This window comes from Pleurodeles waltl, chromosome 11, assembly GCF_031143425.1.
Source record: "Pleurodeles waltl isolate 20211129_DDA chromosome 11, aPleWal1.hap1.20221129, whole genome shotgun sequence".
NCBI lineage: Eukaryota > Metazoa > Chordata > Amphibia > Caudata > Salamandridae > Pleurodeles > Pleurodeles waltl.
The window spans coordinates 33,453,344-33,474,676 of record NC_090450.1 but is presented as its reverse complement, the minus strand read 5'-3'; the positions used below and the strand labels follow the sequence as shown (position 1 = coordinate 33,474,676).

General features: G+C 46.3%; 1 protein-coding gene across 10 annotated transcripts in view; it reads left to right on the top strand.

Annotated features, from left to right (window-relative positions):
- Positions 1–21,333, top strand: part of ABCC5 (ATP binding cassette subfamily C member 5) — a 254,811-nt gene that overhangs the window by 77,738 nt on the left and 155,740 nt on the right. For 6 of the 10 annotated variants that reach the window (XR_011199339.1, XM_069212924.1, XM_069212933.1 and 3 more), the window contains exons 6-7: positions 6,881–7,114; positions 13,988–14,161. Coding sequence is in view for 8 of the 10 variants with exons in the window: in XM_069212924.1 (XP_069069025.1) it covers positions 6,881–7,114; positions 13,988–14,161 (408 nt within the window). In the remaining 2 variants the exon portion in view is untranslated. Of the gene's footprint in view, positions 1–1,172; positions 4,700–5,055; positions 5,729–6,261; positions 6,311–6,880; positions 7,115–13,987; positions 14,162–21,333 lie in introns of those variants that run through there. The other 4 variants (XM_069212926.1, XM_069212925.1, XR_011199340.1 and 1 more) reach the window with 4 other exon arrangements.

Below are 21,333 nucleotides of genomic sequence, written 5' to 3'. Positions count from 1 at the left end.
ATTCTATAAATCATCTGTCCACAAGTTTTGAATTGCAGAAATAGGCCCAGGTGGCTAGCGAGAAAAAGAATAAAATTGTGCTCATCACTGACACTACCAAGGTCTCTAAGTAGCATCCTACATGTGCAGTGTGGTTGTATGATGAACAGAGCTTCAGTCTGCATTGATCCTTTCCAATTTTATGAAACAGAATTACTTTTCAGGGTCTTGTCTGTAAACGGCTTCTATGATAGTGCAATGCAGCGTAACGCTTAATGGAACTCACTCAACCCATGCTGCGTAGTTTTTATGTTGGTGTTAATCCCAGTGTCCCTTTAGGACCTAGTGCACATATATTGGGTATCTTTTATTGAGCTTGCTCATGTTACTTTATTCATGTTGATGCCATCTTGTCTCTCATCTGTGTTTACTGCGCACCCTGTGCGGGATAACGCCAGGCTACTTTGCTCACTAAAATTTTATTCTTACAAATTTGTCTTGAGGTGTAGGAAGAGTTTGTAGTTCTATTTGTCACTGTGCAGTAACACTGGATGATCCTTTCATGGGTAAGTACAGACGAGTTTCGCACTGCTGAGGTGTAATTAATTAACAGAACCTAAATGATAATTGATTGTGATATCTTTGTTTAAATGCTAATAAGCTCCTCGTTTCACAACTGGTTTATGAGTTGGCTATGTATGATGTACGTTAGCAGTGATCGGCTTTTGGAGAATTGATGATCTCATGACTGTTTGATAACAACACTTCTAGCAACTCTGATGATTTCATAAATGTCTACTGCTTCCCTGTTTATAAAATAATTCTTCGCAGACTAATAATGTTTTTCAAAACTCAGCAAGTCACTGCTATGCGTGAAGGTAAGGCAGATCTTCTGTAACTGCCAGGCTGTCCTGGGCTTGGCAGGGGGATCTTTTAGTCCCCACGCATTCCTGAAATGAGAGGAAAGATCTGACTTGCTTAACGTCTAGCAGTTCTTTGATGCCTGTCGATGTCTAGAATCAATTCTGTATGATTTGCCCATATGACAGGATTCACTGTGTAAAACTGCCAGTTTTGCTGATTTAAGTGATTGAGGGGAATTAACGCAACCAGCTTCACCAAGAAGAGCTTCTGTCATTGGTACACTTCAGGGGCTGGTAACTGATCTTTTACTTTTCTCTTTCTGTCAGCAGGGATAACTCTTGTTCCGTTTGGGTAACCTACGATGCTCGAAGCTGGTACTACTTAAGTTGAGTCATGGGGTAACCTTGTTTTCTAGGACCCCTCTGGCAGTTATTTGGAAGAATTACATTGCTGCATATATGTTTAGTATTTCTAATGCAGTTTAGAATATTTAAATTGCAAATGTATGCTCATGAGCTCTTCAAATTAAGATTAGGCAGGTTATTATATGAACCCCTGTTAGAATGATGGCCAGAACCTTGAAGTTTAAGGAGGAGATCTTCAACAAATGATCAGCTATCTTCAGTTTGCCTGTTGAAGAAGTTAAATGTCCCATGAGGAGGATGTATTAAGTCCATGGTGCTGGTCCATTTCACAAGGTTTGGATGTTCTAGTTCCCTCCAAACACCTTCGAGGAGATGCTAGCCTTATTGTTTGAATTGTTTCTGTGGTTGGTGGAGACTGTTAACCTGTCACGTTTCCACCTTACCATATTGGTGTTTCTATGCTTCCATACAGTTTTCAATCTCACTATGGTGATTGAAGTGCTTTCTGCAGAAATGTCATAAGGAAGAGCAGTTTAGGAGACCTGGAGCACAATATGTTAATGTCACCAAACACCTGAAGGCAGTCTGCCTAATTTTACTCCTGATCTAATCTTCTTCATTGTGTCCTTCAATAATATTGTTTTGACCAACTATGCTGAATGTGAAGCTGATTTCAAAGGTATTCTCAAACAAATGTAAGCTTATTTCTTTTTTTAATTAGAACACAAAAACACGGTCTTTTCCGCCGAAATAAATTCAGCATTCTAGTTGGAGGACAGCATGTTACCTTATGCTTGTAATTCAGTGTTCAAGGTTAGTGGTATAGCCCTTGTGACCAGGGTGCCCAACAGGCATATGAGCACTTGGACGCTTGCGATATTTGCTGGATAAAAACATCAGATAAATGTGTCAAGACCGCTAGTGTAATAAAAAATAATTTACATACCTTTTGGTTATCCTGAAAATGAACCCAGATGTGTGTTGCACATCCGTGCCTCAATAAAAAAACACAACTCTTTTGAGCTTCTTGGTCTGTGTGGCAGCATTGAGCCTCATTGTAGTGTCCTGGACTGCAGGTTGACACACTAAAAAATGGATACATTAAAGTAGGACAGTCACAATGAGTATAAGACTTGAAGATGCAACTCTGGCATGCACAACAATATATTTCATATATTGCACAGAGCACAATAATTTTAGGAGTAATTACTTGGTGCTTGGTTATTTGTTTAATGTACACCAAAGCCATAGGAAAGGACAGCGAGGATGATATTGTTGTTGCAGGGTCCAAACCTTAGGTGGGTCACTTGGTGAAGCATATAATACACATTATTAAGGACATTGATTGTGTGTAGCTGAAGGCACAGAAGACCTGGTTTTAAGAGTTGTGTACAGGTTAAAGTAAGGCTTCTGTACAAGGATGAAGGCCAACGTGGAGTCTTTTCTGAGGTTATTGTTTACATTAACACCAACCTAATACTGTTACCAGCAGAGAAGACCTCAAACTCAAATTAAAGACTCTGCCTCAGTTTTGTTTTCATCTTTCAGAAGGTGGTTATCGGGGCTGGATCTACTGATCAGCCCAACATGAAGCCCATCCTGTATGAAAGATGTGGGGGCCTTTCTGTGTAAAAGAGAAGAAAGTCAGTTGTGCTCCTTAGGGATGATTGTCATTTTAGAAATCATCAGCTTTGCCCAGTTTATCCAATAAACCCTTCTCGGTCCTATTTTTTCAAGTGGCTGTGGTAAAGAAAAGTGTTTAATGCTTCCAAGCTTAAGTCGTAGTCTTTAAACCTTTAGCTATATTCTTTAGTGTGAAAGAGTTAAATATTGCTCTCTTTGGTGCTGGTGTTCGCAGAAGTGGTTCACATCTTGGGAACATGAAGATTGACCCTTGGATCCTTCGGGTTTGGTAATATGGCTTTTGATTGGACTGTACTGGTCTTGTCTGGATTTGACGGCATTGTGCATTCTTGCTTATTGTTGAGTTTCTAGGACCAACATTTTCATGGTTTACATTCCTATATGTTTTCAAACCTGAGAGGATTATGCAGGTGTAATGTTAAAGGTTAAGAGCATGGCTTTACTAAGAGGTGTTTTTAGACATTTTCGGTAGTCATTTTCCATGCTGAGGACGGAGTTTAGTTTCGAAGACTAAGCATAAGGCAATCTGGTCTGATGATCGCTTTTCTTCTTGCTTTTTGTCACCCCTCCCCCCCCACCTTTTAGAGGGTCAGTGATTGAAGAGCAATGGCCTCACCCTCAGGCAGTTGTAGGATGAACTTTAAAAGACCCATGCCCTAAAGAACACTTCACAAGTCATTTGTTAACAAAAAGGTAACACTTGCATCGGTGAGCCAGATGGTAGTAGCCTTGTGTGAGGGCACAAACACAGTTTCCCCTTCTGATAATTGGAAGGTAGATCTGCTACAACCTTATAGGTACGTCTGTCAGGCAGTCTTTGTTTTTGGTCTGCTTCCCCATTACCAAATCATGGACGTTGCGTATGGTTTCCCCTTGCCTTCTATGGCTTGTCTTTGTTCTTGCAGCTATCTTTCTACATTTGTGTAGAACAGAAGCATAACTGAAGCTTAGAAATCATTGGTTTGTTGTGGTGTAATGTTGAATGTGCTCGGGTGTCCTCATTTTCACCTTGCATACACTTTTTTACTCCGTGAACCAAGGGACGTTGACGGTCTAGGCCCTTGTGTACACCCAGGGTGTGTAGAAGCACCGGAAGTATATCCTTCTTGCTATCTTGCACAGACAGGTGTGTGTTAGGATCAAATTCATCTGGCCTTTTTAGTAAGAGGTGGATGAATAAACCCCAACTAATCCTCTACTAGAAACCCACATAATAATCAGATCTGGAGCTTTGAAATCAGTCGAAAAATTACTGATCTAGTAAGTCCTTACCAGTGCTTTACTGTGTTTACTCTGGTTAAAATGTCAGCCCATTATTCTCTTGGCAGCGTAATATAGGAGAGAGGGGTAGATCATTTACTCTCTGTGATACTGTGTAGAAGTCTGAAGAGTTCACACCCTAAAAGTGCAGTACAGGTAAAGTAGAAGAGTACCAGAGCTGCAGTTTATTTTCAGGGATTTGCAGACTTGTTTCAACTTCAAATGATAACTATACTTCTCAGTAAAATGAGCATACCCTCTTAGTGCAGGATTTCATTATCACATTTAATGAGTTGAAGCTTTTTTTAAATGTGTGTAGGGCAAGAAGGCAAAAAAGACGTGCGTTCCTACGGATCCCACTATGCGTGTCGTGTCCCTAAAGACATGTGTGCACGCGTCTTAAGAGACCATGGATCTGAACACCTGATGGATTGTGGGAGGTATGTGGGAGGGTGAAGGGTGGGACCATTACTCTGTAGTGGGACCAATGACAGAAGCTATTCTTTAGAATTTTCAGGACGGCTGTATTCTGCGGTCAGATTGAGCAGATCCCGCTACACAGGATCACCTGGAAGCCACATTCACAGGTAAGGAGAAGTTTACTAAACAGGAATGCTTACAGGAGACAAAAGAAGCTCTTGATAAAATATTACACAGATAATAAATTGATAATTAAGTTGTCAATTTTAATTGTTTTTTAAAAATAAACTTTTATTAATTATTTTAAGGTAATATGATGCACGTGATGATAAAGATTTATTTTTCATTAATTCTCTAACCTGCAGATTATGTCCAGTTCTCACTTTATCGATTTTTTTTATTTTATTCTCTTTTCCTTCATATGAACGTTTTAATATTTTTCAAGCTCTTGGAATAGTGTTGGGGGGGTGGGGACAAAGGACACCCCTTTGCTATTTTCCCTTCTTCCTCCTTTTGCCTGCAGCATTTAAGCAGTGGCCGACTGGACCAAAAACATGGATAAAACCTGCTTTGTTCATTTGTAAACTGCACACTGCAGTTGTAAGAGGGAAAAGAAATGGAATAAGGAGAATAAGATGAATCAAGATCTCAGGTGGAATCGAATCTCAAGATGAGTCACTTACTGGGGCATGATAGCCGTTCGAAGAAATTGTCACTGTACAAAAGACCTCCCTGTTTGACTTCTGTTTTTAACACCTAGAAACAAAAATAAAACATTTTTTTTTTAAGGGGTCTGCAATTGCGTGCTCTTGTAAATTTGCAGACTTTGGGAGGAAAGCAGAGTTTACCCATTCCAGAAAGAAGACATTCTGAATGAAAATTTACAAATGAACAAGAACTGGAAGAAACTGATGCAGCTGAACGATAATTTAAATCATAAATCTCTCTTGGCCACTCCTCTCTTTACCTTTCATCCAATTCCTCAGTATTCTGGAATGTTTTTAGCCAGAAAAAAACGTATTCTCAATTAATTGTGAAGGATTCAAAGATTACGAAGAGTTCATAATAAAATGGCATTGCCTGGAGAAAACCTCTGTAGACTTACTCTGTTTCACTTCAGCAACCTGAGAACAAAGTTGGTGCTTCCCGGATTGCAGCATTACAGCCTCGTGTGGCTCCTGCGTCTACATTGCTTAGTAAGCGACAAATGCGTTCGGCAATCAATCGTACCTTTTTTGCGCGTGCGTTCCTAAAGCCTTAGCATCTCTGTAGGCTCTCCATCATTCTACACTTTCAGCAACCAGGCGGCCCATTCTCCTGCTAACATGCTTCTCAAAGGTTGAGTCCTTTTAAAACAGTCTTATTTTAAAAATAATGTAATTAATTTTAAACGCATGCTATGCCTAAGCACCTTGTATTTCCTATTGCTAACCCCATGCTCTATTTCTCCACTGCGCTTCGCTCCTGAGCCCCACATGCCATGAAGATTGTAGACCAACAGCGTAGAGTTTCTGGGAGGGTTAAGGTTGGGGGCAGGGTCACAGTTGCAGTTAGAGCTCAACAACTTAATTCTGCTGCGGGAGTTATTTCTGGGCATCCTGGGGGCATGTGCTCTTGGTTTTTGGGGATGAGGGTTAGCAGGATGATATTAGTTTCACCCACCTATGTTGTTTTCTTTCTCGCTACAGTTTATTTCATGTGTTATTAAACTGCTCATATTTATTTTCAGGATTATATTGCAAAATGCCCTTCTCAATCCTCTTTCCGTACAACTGTAGGTACTTTGTTCTTTTTATCAAATAAGCACGTTGAAAACACTGAATAAGTAATGACAATATCTTTAAAATGATGCCTAAATCAGTCTTACATGTACTCTGCTGTATATCTAAAGTATTTATTTCCTTTAATTGTTTGTAATTCCTCTAGATAACGAATTGCTGTCGCAGATGTGTGCGATCGGTTTTTATGTTGCGTAAGAATAGCAGGTGCTCACACGGTATATTTGTGGCCCATGAAACTTGTTTGATGAGAGGGAGTAAGGCTGAGTGGGTAATTCAGAGGGTTACTACTTAATTTTACATGAAATGCATTGAAGTGTAAGAACCTTTATTTAGGGTTGAGAGGGAAATGGTTAAGTATTTCCTCTTAGTGTTTAAACCTTTAGCATTGTTTTCTGTTTTACCAGGTATAGCAACACATCCTACTTCTAAAGTCGATACATAGGTATTCTGGAGTCTGTTGGTTTCTCAATCTAATTCTTTTTCTACCTTAATATTAACAAATGTTGGAAGGTGTCATGGAAGGTACCAGTAGCGGGTCTTCACGCCATCTGCCTTTCTTCCTGTTAGGCGTTCGTTGTGAAACGTCTCCTGGAGTACACCCAGCAGAGCGAACCCAATGTTCCCTACAGCTTGCTGTTGGTGTTCGGCTTACTCTTGACGGAGGTGGCTCGATCTTGGTGTTTAGCGCTCACTTGGGCTTTGAATTACCGGACCAGTACAAGGCTTCGCGGTGCCATCTTGACCATGGCGTTCAAGAAAATCCTGAAGCTGAAGAATATCAAAGAGAAGTCCTTGGGAGAGGTAAGACGCTGGAGCCCCTCCAGACCGGATACTGCTGTATTATGTCTGCATTTGTGTATTGCTTCTTTCCCCAGAAAGGCAGAGAAGTGGATTTCTAGGCAGGTAGAGTGCTGCACCATGGGTGTACTTGATTGACAGGACACAGGATGTAGCTTTTTAGTAAAGCAGTAAAACTGGTAGTGTCTCACATTGTTGATGCAATTGCCTCTATCCTTTTGCTTACTGCATGGGGTTTCTTGTTTTCTTTATGGTGCAGAGCAATAGTACATCTTAGGAAATTCTGATGAGCTCTGTCACATTAATAACCTGCCATATAGAAGGCAGTGTCTGTGTATATATGAATGATCCTGAGCTAGAGGTGGACACGTCAGCAGTGTTACCTTTCAAGAGTGGCTGTGGTTTTGAATATAGTTTGACATGAGAAAGCCCTTGAAATGCACAGCCACCTTTCCTGCTTAACTGTGGATTTGTTGTATGGATCGAGTTCAGTAAAACTATGTACCATTTCATTGAAGAGTTTGGAGCTGCTGTGAAGTGAATTCATCTGTGAGGAGGTAAAGTCCTCTCGGAGGTAAACATGTGATGTTCCTTTTTTCAGACACTGGAGAAAAGATTAGCAACACTGGCTTGCATTTTTTTGGGGAAACAACAGATCTCTTAGACAAATTGTGGGCATTTATGTAAGTTGGTCTTGCAGGACTGCATGTACACTTCATCTTCAGGGAAGGGCTAAGACTAGGGGTTTGACTCAGTCTTCTGAAGGGGAATCACAGTGGCAATCCTCACTAGTGCAATATGTTTCTCCACATTGATTATCTTGAGTGCCAAGAGTCATCTGTTTGATCCTGTGAAATGTTCACAGACAAACCACAGTGGTCTGAGCATCATAGCAGGATCCCACAATTCCTGTAATGGACCAGTTTCTCAAAGTTAGGTGGTGACGTAGGACCGCACTTCTTTAATTAGAAACATGTTTGAATCTTTGTTGAGGCAGGCTCCTTCTACGACCTTTTTAGGTTGTTTTCTCAGAATTGTGCCCCCAAATCACATCAAAGGGCAGATGAGTATCAGCATCTGTGGTTTTTCAGTACTGAAATCCTTCAAAATAATTTGCGCATCAAAGTCTTCCTTTTCTGCTTGAAATAAAACTGCATGTTTGTATCCTGACTCAAAAGATTTTCAATCGGTGGTTGAAGTGCATGTTATGGCCTGGCCTCTAACTTTGGCTTGGGTACAACCTTTTCTTTACCCGAGCCACCAAATTGTGGTACTGTGTCAAGACCTTCTGTAAAGTGAAATTTTAGAGGTGTGCTTCATGGATCTTCTTCCCCGCTAACCCATTGTTGTTGGTAATTAGAGGCCTAGTACTTTAGATAATAGTAAAATAAGCTTTAGAATGTTTTTGAGGAAGTCCATGTAGTGGACATACTCTAGTTTATCACAGAACTTTTTATTTGCTATTTTTTTTATCCTAACATAGAGAAACCTTCACCTATGTGATCAAATCATATCATGCATTCAATGACATTGTCAAAAACTAATAGTCCTGTGTGCAAGTCAGAATTTCTTTGTCACATGATACAGGAGTAATTATTACATCGGAGCTCTTATCGGGTGACTGCTCAGCCCTCCACAGGGCTTGGTCGCCCCACTCACTGCTGCCGCTCCTGCCTGCCTTTGCCGCCTCCTGCCTGCAGATTCCTTCGCTCGCTGCTCCTGGGATTTCCCGCCGCTGCCTCCCTGCGGCCCCGCCCCCCTGTGATTCCATTCGCCGGACCGCTCCCGCCACCCAGCTGCTCCTCCCTCCCGGCTCCTTACTTATGACGCCCCCAGAGCGACCGCGCAGCGGACGCGCGCAGCGGGAGCACCGACTGAGCGCCGAAGGTGCGCCAAAGGTAAGCCCGTCTGCGCCCGTCCGCGCCTGGACCGCGCCCAGCGCCAGACCCCCTGGTCCTCGCCCTCGCCAGCACACCCTGCACAGCTACGATGCCAGAACACTCCACGCACTCAACGCCGGCCGAAACACCGCCTGCTACCGAGCCACCCCGAGACGCACCCACGGACCCTTCACCTGCCTGACCTGCCGCTTCACCAGCCTACGACCCAACACTGCACCTACTAAACCGAGCCCCAGCAACAAACACCTGATGTGCATCCTGCTCAACACCCGCTCCGTTCACAGGCATGCCGTCGAACTCTGGAACCTCCTCGACTCGACAGCACCAGACATCGCCTTCCTGACGGAAACCAGGATGAACGCCTCCTCAGCACCCGACGTCGCCATCGCCGTCCCAGAAGGCTACAAAATCACCAGGAGGGACCGCGTCAACCAGACAGGAGGAGGCATCGCCATCATCCACAAGAACACCATCCGCATCACGACCAACTCCGATGACACCTTCACCTCCGCCGAACACCTCCACTTCCAGATACACACCAACCCCAAGACCACGCTCAGAGGCACCCTCATCTACAGACCACCGGGACCACGCACACAGTTCAGCGAAGACATCACAGACTTCGTCAGCCCCCACGCCATCAATTCCACCGACTACATCCTCCTGGGGGACCTCAACTTCCACCTGGAGGACGACAAGGACCGCAACACCACTGCTCTACTGGACAACCTGGCCAACCTCGGACTCAAGCAACTGGTAACCACCCCTACCCACCACGCCGGCCACACGCTTGACCCAGTCTTCTCATTCAGCAAATATGTCACCTTCAGCCACTCCACCAATCTCCAGTGGACTGACCACAGCTGCGTCCACTTCAGCTTCAGTAAAACGACGACCCACCACCACCCTCAACAAACCCCCCGCAGGAGCTGGAACAAGATCACCGGCGACCAGCTCACCACCTTCCTCAGCCAGAACCCCCCCACCAGCTCAACGGACCCCAACGAAGCCGCCAACAACCTCACACAGTGGATCACCAACTGCGCAGACGCCCTCGCACCACTGAAGAAGAACCCCCCCAGCAGACGCAGCAGCAAGAAAGCCTCCTGGTTCACCGACGAGCTCATCACCTCCAAGAACTGCCGCTCCCTGGAGAACACCTGGCGCACCAACCAGACCACAGACAACATGACGGCCCTCAAACACGCCACCCGCAAACACCACCAACTGATCCGCGCCACAAAGAAGACAGCCTTCAAGGAACGACTGGACAACAACACCCACAACAGCAAGGAACTCTTCAACATCGTCAAAGAGCTCTCCAACCCCGACGCCGGAAACAATGACATCACTCCCTCGCAAGACCTCTGCGACTCCCTCGCAGCCTTCTTCCACGACAAGATCGCCAACATTCACAACAGCTTCGGCCCACCAACCACAAACCCCACCACCGAACCGATGCCACCCTCCGCACCTGGACCCCAGTCAGCACCGAAGACACAACACGCACAATGAACACCATCCACTCCGGATCCCCTACGGACCCCTGCCCACACCACATCTTCAACACGGCCGACCACATCATCGCACCCCACCTCCGTGACATCGTCAACGCCTCCTTCAACACCGCCACCTTCCCGGAGTGCTGGAAACACGCCGAGATCAGTGCCCTGCTGAAGAAACCAACTGCAGACCCCTCCGACCTCAAGAACTACCGCCCCATCTCGCTCCTCCCGTTTCCTGCCAAAGTCATCGAGAAGACCGTCAACAGACAGCTAGCTGCCTTCCTCGAGACCAACAGATCCCTCGACCACTCGCAATCCGGCTTCCGAGCCAACCACAGCACGGCGACCGCCCTCATCGCAGCCACAGACGACATCAGATCCCTAATGGACAATGGGGAAACTGCGGCCCTCATCCTCCTGGACCTCTCCGCAGCGTTCGACACTGTCTGCCACCGCACCCTGGTACAGCGCCTGAACAACACCGGCATCCAGGAGAAGGCCCTGGAGTGGATCACCTCATTCCTCGCCGGAAGAACCCAGAGAGTCCGCCTCCCCCCGTTCCGGTCAGCGGCCACCGAAGTCATCTGCGGAGTTCCACAAGGGTCATCGCTCAGCCCCACCCTCTTCAACGTCTATATGAGCCCCCTCGCAACCATCGCACGTCAACACAACCTCAAGATCATCACCTACGCCGACGACACCCAGCTGATCCTCTCCCTCACCAGCGACCCGGACGCCGCCAGAGCCAGCCTACACGAAGGGATGAAAGACGTCGCCGAATGGATGAAGAACAGCCGCCTGAAACTGAACTCAGACAAGACGGAGGTCCTCATCCTGGGATCATCACCATCCGCCTGGGACGACTCCTGGTGGCCCCCCGCCCTGGGAGCCACCCCCAAGCCAACGGACCACGCTCGCAACCTAGGCTTCATCCTGGACTCCTCCCTCTCGATGACCAGACAAGTCAACGCCGTCTCATCTTCATGCTTCAACACCCTGCGCATGCTTCGAAAGATCTTCCGGTGGATCCCCACCGAGACCAGGAAGACGGTCACCCAGGCCCTCGTCACCAGTCGGCTGGACTACGGGAACGCCCTCTACGCCGGCACCGCCGCCAAACTCCAGAAGAAACTCCAACGGATCCAGAACGCCTCAGCACGACTCATCCTGGACATCCCCCGACACAGCCACATCTCCGAACACCTGAGAGACCTGCACTGGCTCCCCGTCAACAAAAGAATCACGTTCCGACTCCTCACCCACGCACACAAGGCCCTCCACGACCTGGGCCCCAAGTTCCTCAACAGCCGCCTGACCTTCCACAAGCCCACCCACCAGCTCTGCTCCGCCAGCCTCGCTCTCGCCACCGTCCCCCGCATCCGCAGAGCCACCGCCGGAGGAAGATCCTTCTCCTACCTTGCAGCCAAGACATGGAACTCCCTCCCCATCCACCTCCGGACAACGCAAGACCATCTCGCCTTCAGGAAGCAACTCAAGACCTGGCTGTTCGAGCAGTAGCGTTCCCCCCCCCCCAGCGCCTTGAGACCCTCCGGGTGAGCAGTGCGCTATACAAATGCCTTTGATTGATTGATTGATAACTCACTTTATACACCAAGCAACAATATCTGTCCAAGCATAAACACTGAAAAAACATATATCCGAGATGAGAAACATCAGGAAGACTATCCTGTAGCAGGTCCCCAGACTCAGCTCAATTTGGCTAAATAAATTTTCTGCCACAGATAAATAGGGGCTGTTTAGGCAAATGACCCAACCAGCTCTCAATATGAAGTGTAAACCACATAATAACCAGTAAGTGGGTGATGGGGAGGCTTTGAAGAACAGTAGAAAGGCACATCCACAAAGGGACATCCACAAGCCCAAATACATTCCCTACACCATTGGGCGTCCTGAATATTATCTCAGATCTGCAGGAGTATCCTGAGGAAAAACAAATAGTGTGGGGAGGGTATTGCCACTGGTTGCATGGGATGAGGAAGAACTGGAATGCTTTGGATTGCATTCCTCTGTGAGGTAACAATCACTGACATACACCTTTTCACCCAAATAAGGGATTTTCTTCGTTATTTCGGCTTTCAGCTTCCGGCTTGTGTACAGGCTGCTACTGCACTGTTTGAGTGGCAACATAAACACTGTTCTGGTCCAGACACCTTTTTGTAAAACACCCATCAATGTGCAAGATTGTCAAATAGATGTGGGTGAGTCAAATTTAATGTAATATTATATTCCCACATTACTGATATTGACACTTTGGGGAAAAACTAATATTTTTTCCTAACACAATCGCTTCACATTTAATGGCACAAAATGATAGATTAATTACATTTGGGAATGATTATATGCATTGAAATTCAAAAACTGAGCACGATTACGCTATGTAAAACCCAGCGCGATCTCTCTGCATGGAAAATAAAAAGATAAAGTAGTGCAGAAACCAGGCTGAAAACCTGGAGCCTCGTATGTTTTCAGTAGTTGGCCGGTGCACTCAAGGAGGGCTAAACACCGGAAAAGGCATGACATATGCATGCCTTTCACTTATGAAATCAAGCAGATTTTTAAAAGGCAAGCCCACGAACCAATGAAATTGACAGGCATGACATGGGCGTGGTTAAAAGCCCAAAGAGAGATTACAATAGGGTGCTTGCCCCTAAAAAAAGATTATGGGGCAATGTTGGCTTACACGTGATGTCATAGACCCCGCCTGTGGCCATCGCCAACCTAGAAAAAACATTACCAAGTCAGGATTTCCAGATCAAACCACTTGGTGTCAGGATAATGCAAAGCTTGTAAATCTAGAAGCATTCCATGCTGAAAAAACTATTTTAACAGGTAACTAACCAGTTTCTTTCCAAGACCAAAAACTAAATGAGATAATACACAACCTTTAAAACTTTAATAGGTTAAGACTGCAATACTGCTCCTCAAATCCATTTGGGCCTTAGACTGATCATGAATGTAAAAGAGAGAAGCATATTTTTTTATGGTAAGGTGCATTCCTTTGTTTTGTAAAATCCTTGAGATAATCAAAGTTCTTACAGCATCTATAACAAATCCACAGAGGTTTTGTTTTCATTCTGATTGTTGGATAACATTGTCAGCTGCTGCCCACAGATTGGGTTCAGATAGACGAGTGTCTAACTGAACCTTCGCCCCAGTTTCTGCACATTATTTGTTCCTGGTTTTTCTTGTGGTCCTATCTCCTGATCTTTTGCTATTTTGAAATATCCCATGGTTTTTAGATGTACTGCATTAAAGATGGTAACATTAGTTTCCTGTGGGTCTCCTAAGTAAGAATATTTATTTGCAACATTGATCTGTATCCTTTTGTATGTGATGGACATAGCATTTAGTTTATCTTTTATGCTATTTCTCTTCAGAAAAATTAAGTAAATATTTAAAGTATTCAGGTTTTGATTGCCCTGACCCACCAAGTGAATTGTGTTTTTCAGATGATAAACGTGTGCTCCAGTGATGGTCAGCGAATGTTTGAAGCAGCTGCTGTTGGTAGCTTGCTTGCTGGTGGACCAATCGTTGCTATTCTAGGCATGGTGTACAATGTCATTATTTTAGGACCCACTGGATTTTTGGGATCTGCAGTCTTTGTCCTCTTCTATCCTGCAATGGTGAGTAATTAGCAATTTTTTGAGGAAAGTTTGAAAACGCATAGCATCGCATGATGCAGTGTAACACAAAATGTTTAAAACCTTATTCTAGTGCTGACTATGGAATTGTCCTTTTTTTTTTTCTCTATAAATCTTAGCCTGTGACATAATGAACATGTGCTTCACCGCTCTGTCACAATGTACTTCTCCACATAAGGTATTGCACCCACAGAATGATAGCCCTCAGGATGAAAACTGAAATCAACTCTAGAGAATGGGAAAGGAGAAAGATGTCCCATTTTCCAATCTTGCCCACAGGCAGCTTTAGATGTTTGTGGTTGAAAGGCCTATTTCGAACGACACCCCTATTTACAGTGGGCTTTCAGTCGGCCCCTTGCTCATCATCGCTTGCCTTTATTGTAGGCCCCTTTTGCTTGCTTCTCAATTGAAATCTTTCCTTACTCCTCTTGTGTTTGTTTCTCCCCTGGAGCATAGCTTGTTTGTCAAACTATTTTGTGGTTGACCTGCAGCCACCGCCTTCCACTGCTTACGTTAAGATAATTACATTTTTTCCCTTTTTCATTCCATGGGCGTTCAATGTTTCTTTGTCTCTCCCCCCCACTTCCGTTTATGTTGCTCCCTCTAGACCATAGCATAGATGTTAGTACTTTGAAACTAGAAAGAGGGAGATTTCAAATAAAAGAATCAGAGAATTTTTATTTCCCCCCGACCTACGTTGAATCAAAGTTAATTTTAGCCAGGAGACTTTTCGGCTTAAAAAATCATGACTGAATTGGGCCTTTCTTGGGTATGCTTTACACCACCCGCTCCTCATGTTCTCAGTCTTTGCCACAGCCTTCAGATTTTGTGTTGCTTCCCCAACCAATCTCCGTCCTAACTGGCCTTTTTTCCTATATTACATTCTCCCCCCGCCTCTTCCTGCTCACCATCGCAGCTCATCTGTGGAGTTTACGAATACCCCTGCTTCTCCCCTTCCTGTTTTCTCCTTTTTTTGTTTTACAATTTTTTAAAACTATTTGAGAGGTTAAGAGTCCTTGGCAGCTGCTTTTTGTTACCAGGCTGCTCCTCTCTGAAAATGTGCCTTCATATACATTTTAATTTTCGATGTAATGCTCCTAGGGGAGCAGTTGCCACCTTGAACCAGTTAAAAATTAGAAAAAAAAGTCTGCCTTGTCTTAATACGTGCACAAATGTAGTGTGGTGAGGCATGTACACTTATTCGTGATCACACTTGGGGCTGCTGTAGTATCATGACACGTATGATGATGCATGTACAACACCTAAGTTTGCATTCTCTTGACTGGAGCTTGTTTCCTAATAAGGGAACCCTAAACCTTAGCCATTGTGAAATCCACTTAGTTGCATTTATTCTTATTCTTTAGCTCATAACGGTATTATTTGTATGTTTGGCTTGGCTGTCAAATTGGTACCTTAAGCACGTTCACAAATCTGCATGCCGTCCATTGAATCCAAACAGGCATGCATATGATTTTGGTTATCTGCACCCTCGTTTCCATTGCACAACCTCTGTGCTCAAACATAACATTTCTGTTCAAATATTTGCTCCAAGACAGGTTATCCAGCGTATCCTTTGCTCTGTTAAATAATGGTATAGGAATGGCCAATCATGACGCGTCACTGACAAGTCAAACTTGATTTTTCAGAGACGGATACAAATATTTTTGAAACCTTCTCCATGATATTTGGTTTTCAGTATCCTGACATCCGTGCATTCTTACCAGGAGACTTGGATTCTATGTTTGTGCCTTATATTTGTTTGTGTAGACACCAGCCCTGTTTGTTAGACAGTGATGTTCAATATTTAAATCTCAAATGTCTGATCACTGGCTTTCCCTTTTTGATTTGTTCAAATATTTGATTGAATTTGTGATATACAGTTGCTAACAAAGAAAAAGGAGGACACGAGCAGTGGTTAACAAAGCTCGGTATCCCTGAAAGGGTCTGGGGGTGCTCCAGATGCAGTGGATGCATTCCACAGCGTTACGATGAAGGATCATACTTGATCCTCCCAGTGTTCAAGTGTGAGCACCAGGGCTGCGGCCGTCGGTGGAGCTAACAGTGAACTGAACTGGGAGGGAAAGGGCAAAACTGGGAACCGTTGGGTAGCGGGAGGTGAGTAGTCACGTATTTGAGAACAACTAAGGGTGCAGCTATAGGAACTATGGCAAGAAGTAGTTGCGTGTGTCCGAGGTGAATAGTCTTAAGGCAGGCTTCCTAGCTCTACTGCACGTGGGGTGGGCGTGGTTGATGGGTATATTCTTGAGGCTGAGAGGGAGGAACCACTTGTATTGTTGTCAGGTGTAAGTGTGTAAGTATTGTGGCCCAGTTGGAGGAGGGGGAGATCGGGCACTTTCGCAATCAGCACATCTTCTCAGATCGGAGGGGATCCTTCTCCACTGCTCTCCACTTAGCTACAGGGCAGTGCAAATGCATATCAGAGGGACTGCAGCACATCTTCTCGGATCGGAGGGGATCCTTCTCCACTGCTCTCCACTTAGCTACAGGGCAGTGCAAATGCATATCAGAGGGACTGCAGGGGAGCACCAGTGCATGGTCAAGGTACGTTTTGCAAGAAGGAGCGCAAGAGATGAGAAACGAGCTTGCACTTGCTGCTGTTTAGTGCTCTTAAAGATACCCAGGGACGTCTCCTCCCACGTGTCAAGATCAGCAAGCACTGTGACTATTCTGAGTGTAGAGTGAACAGAGTGCCAGTAGCTGTGGAGGGGTTGGACAGGACCAGAGCATGTGGAGGAAATCTACCTCCTGGGCTGAACATCAGGGACAGCTGGATAGTGTGTCTGGAAATAGACGGTGTAAGCACACTGGGGTGGTATATGCCCTGTGTAATGTGAAGTTCTGTATATACGTGAATCAGAGTTATGCGACACAAACTTGGGGTATTGGAGCGCTATGTCCCATTCTTTATCTCGAGACGCCCTTCCGAAATCGTCATCCCACCAACGTCAGAGTGTGGACAGAGAGGTGCACATAAGTTCATGTATCGCTCTGTATACGCAAGTAATTAGGTGGCGGCCGGGACCCATAAGCAGAATGGAGTGTAACACCGGATGTGTAGGGGGCTCTCCCTCCGATATGTCCCAGAGCCCTTGGCATGCACAGACCAGCTGCCCGTGGAGAAGGGAAGAAGACAGCCTTCCAAGAAAGGTTTGCACTTGCGTGGACTAAATTGGCTGTCCATACCTTCAGGGTCCCTCCTGTGTGAAAGCCTTGTCGACAGGGCAACCCAGCGAGGGGGAACAGCGGGGTGTATAGGGTGACGGCGCAGGATAGCCGATATACCCGAGCCATACATCGCTGAGCTAGTGTCAACTGTAGGGGCTAAGTGCGCAGGTGTTGTGGTCTTTTCAGGAGCAGCCTCTGCAAATCTGGCACCTGGATTAGTCCCTGAGCATCCGTAGCTTCCCCGAGGTTGCGGCCAGCAGTCCAACGGGAGAGCCACTGAAGCTGTGCTCCAAAGGGTAAGCTTCTCCGGGTGGAGCCCCGAGGCCACACCGGTCAGATGGTGGCTGCAGCGTTGAGAGGGTGATTTAGCGCCAGTCGTTGTCCCAAATCAGCACAGTGAGGAGAGTGTCCAGCTCCATGAAGAAGGAGCGCGGTGGTATGATTGGGAGGTTTGTAAAGTGGTGAAGTAGACGCAGCAGGAGGATAATTTTTGCCAGGGCTGTCTTGCCGATTGGTGCCAATGGAAGGTTTTGCCAGAAGTGCAGCTGGGAGCATATACCATTTAAAACCCTACAGTAATTGCCATCGAAGAGGTCAGCAGGGGAGTGGTATAGGCAAATCCCCAAGCATCGAATTGCCTGCAAACACCAATGAGGTGAACATCACTGACAGTTAGGGCACATGGAGCGTGCCCTGGGCATAAGGGATAAACTGCTGATTTTGCCCAATTAACCTGGAGCTCGGCAACAGGAGCAAAGTGCTGAATCAGGACAAGATCCGCTGTGATGTCACGTATGTACAGGAGCAAATCATCCACATACAGGGACACTGCATGTACTCTATCTGCTAACAGTATGCACCAATCCCTCCCCACCTGCACGGAGCCGCAGGGCCAGGGGTTCCATAGCAAGCATGAATAACAGAAGGGAGAGTAGGCGGCCCTGCTGTGTTCCCCGGCCAATAGGAAATGGAAAAGATACGAGGTGACCCAAATGGACTTGGGCGGATGGGTTGGTGCACAAAAGTTTAGTGTAGGTGAAGAGCTTGGGGTCCAACTTCTGCAAGGTGTAGGACCTCAAATAAATATGAGCAGGTCAAGGTATTGAAAGCCTTTTCCAGGTCCAGAATAAGGCAAGCTGAGTTAGGATAATGATCACGGACTTGGTCCTGTATAAGGAATAAGCAGTGAATGTTGTGTGAAGTAAAGCGCCCGGTACTAAACCGTTTCGGTCTGTGTGGATTAGGTCTGGGAGAATTCGGGAGTATCAGTCGCCCAGGATTTTCCCTAGTATTTTATAATCTGCACCCAAAATGGCTATTGGTCTGTAGGAGGCAAAGTTGTTAAGGTCTCTATCAGGTTTTGGAATGGAGACTGTAGGAAGTTGGCTCTGTATGTGCTATTTCAAAGTAAGGAAAAGCATGCACAGAGTCCAAGGGTTCCCCTTAGAGGTAAAATAGTGGTAAAAAGAGATAATACTAATGCTCTATTTTGTGGTAGTGTGGTCGAGCAGTAGGCTTATCCAAGGAGTAGTGTTAAGCATTTGTTGTACATACACATAGACAATAAATGAGGTACACACACTCAGAGACAAATCCAGCCAATAGGTTTTGTATAGAAAAATATCTTTTCTTAGTTTATTTTAAGAACCACAGGTTCAAATTTAACATGTAATATCTTGTTTGAAAGGTATTGCAGGTAAGTACATTAGGAACTTTGAATCATTTCAATTGCATGTATACTTTTCAAGTTATTCACAAATAGCTACTTTAAAAGTGGACACTTAGTGCAATTTTCACAGTTCCTGGGGGAGGTAAGTTTTTGTTAGTTTTACCAGGTAAGTACGACACTTACAGGGTTCAGTTCTTGGTCCAAGGTAGCCCACCGTTGGGGGTTCAGAGCAACCCCAAAGTTACCACACCAGCAGCTCAGGGCCGGTCAGGTGCAGAGTTCAAAGTGGTGCCCAAAACGCACAGGCTTCAATGGAGAGAAGGGGGTGCCCCGGTTCCAGTCTGCCAGCAGGTAAGTACCCGCGTCTTCGGAGGGCAGACCAGGGGGGTTTTGTAGGGCACCGGGGGGGACACAAGCCCACACAGAAATTTCACCCTCAGCGGCGCGGGGGCGGCCGGGTGCAGTGTTAGAACAAGCGTCGGGTTCGCAATGGAAGTCAATGAGAGATCAAGGGATCTCTTCAGCGCTGCAGGCAGGCAAGGGGGGGCTTCCTCGGGGAAACCTCCACTTGGGCAAGGGAGAGGGACTCCTGGGGGGTCACTTCTGCAGTGAAAGTCCGGTCCTGGGGGCTGCGGGTGCAGGGTCTTTTCCAGGCGTCGGGACTTAGGTTTCAGAGAGTCGCGGTCAGGGGAAGCCTCGGGATTCCCTCTGCAGGCGGCGCTGTGGGGACTCAGGGGGGACAGGTTTTGGTACTCACAGTCGTAGAGTAGTCCGGGGGTCCTCCCTGAGGTGTTGGTTCTCCACCAGCCGAGTCGGGGTCGCCGGGTGCAGTGTTGCAAGTCTCACGCTTCTTGCGGGGAGATTGCAGGGTTCTTTAAAGCTGCTCCTTTGGATAAAGTTGCAGTCTTTTTGGAGCAGGTCCGCTGTCCTCGGGAGTTTCTTGTCATCGTCGAAGCAGGGCAGTCCTCAGAGGATTCAGAGGTCGCTGGTCCCTTTGGAAGGCGTCGCTGGAGCAGAGTTCTTTGGAAGGCAGGAGACAGGCCGGTGAGTTTCTGGAGCCAAGGCAGTTGTTGTCTTCTGGTCTTCCTCTGCAGGGGTTTTCAGCTAGGCAGTCCTTCTTCTTGTTGTTGCAGGAATCTAAAATCTTAGGTTCAGGGAAGCCCTTAAATACTAAATTTAAGGGCGTGTTTAGGTCTGGGGGGTTAGTAGCCAATGGCTACTAGCCCTGAGGGTGAGTACACCCTCTTTGTGCCTCCTCCCAAGGGGAGGGGGTCACATCCCTAATCCTATTGGGGGAATCCTCCATCTGCAAGATGGAGGATTTCTAAAAGTTAGTCACCTCAGCTCAGGACACCTTAGGGGCTGTCCTGACTGGCCAGTGACTCCTCCTTGTTATTCTCATTATTTTCTCCGGCCTTGCCGCCAAAAGTGGGGGCCGGAGGGGGCGGGCAACTCCACTAGCTGGAGTGTCCTGCGGTGCTGCGACAAAGGGGTGAGCCTTTGAGGCTCACCGCCAGGTGTTACAGCTCCTGCCTGGGGGAGGTGTTAGCATCTCCACCCAGTGCAGGCTTTGTTACTGGCCTCAGAGTGACAAAGGCACTCTCCCCATGGGGCCAGCAACATGTCTCTAGTGTGGCAGGCTGCTGGAACTAGTCAGCCTACACAGACAGTCGGTTAAGTTTCAGGGGGCACCTCTAAGGTGCCCTCTGGGGTGTAGTTTACAATAAAATGTACACTGGCATCAGTGTGCATTTATTGTGCTGAGAAGTTTGATACCAAACTTCCCAGTTTTCAGTGTAGCCATTATGGTGCTGTGGAGTTCGTGTTTGACAAACTCCCAGACCATATACTCTTATGGCTACCCTGCACTTACAATGTCTAAGGTTTTGTTTAGACACTGTAGGGGTACCATGCTCATGCACTGGTACCCTCACCTATGGTATAGTGCACCCTGCCTTAGGGCTGTAAGGCCTGCTAGAGGGGTGTCTTACCTATACTGCATAGGCAGTGAGAGGCTGGCATGGCACCCTGAGGGGAGTTCCATGTCGACTTACTCGTTTTGTTCTCACTAGCACACACAAGCTGGTAAGCAGTGTGTCTGTGCTGAGTGAGAGGTCTCCAGGGTGGCATAAGACATGCTGCAGCCCTTAGAGACCTTCCTTGGCATCAGGGCCCTTGGTACTAGAAGTACCAGTTACAAGGGACTTATCTGGATGCCAGGGTCTGCCAATTGTGGATACAAAAGTACAGGTTAGGGAAAGAACACTGGTGCTGGGGCCTGGTTAGCAGGCCTCAGCAC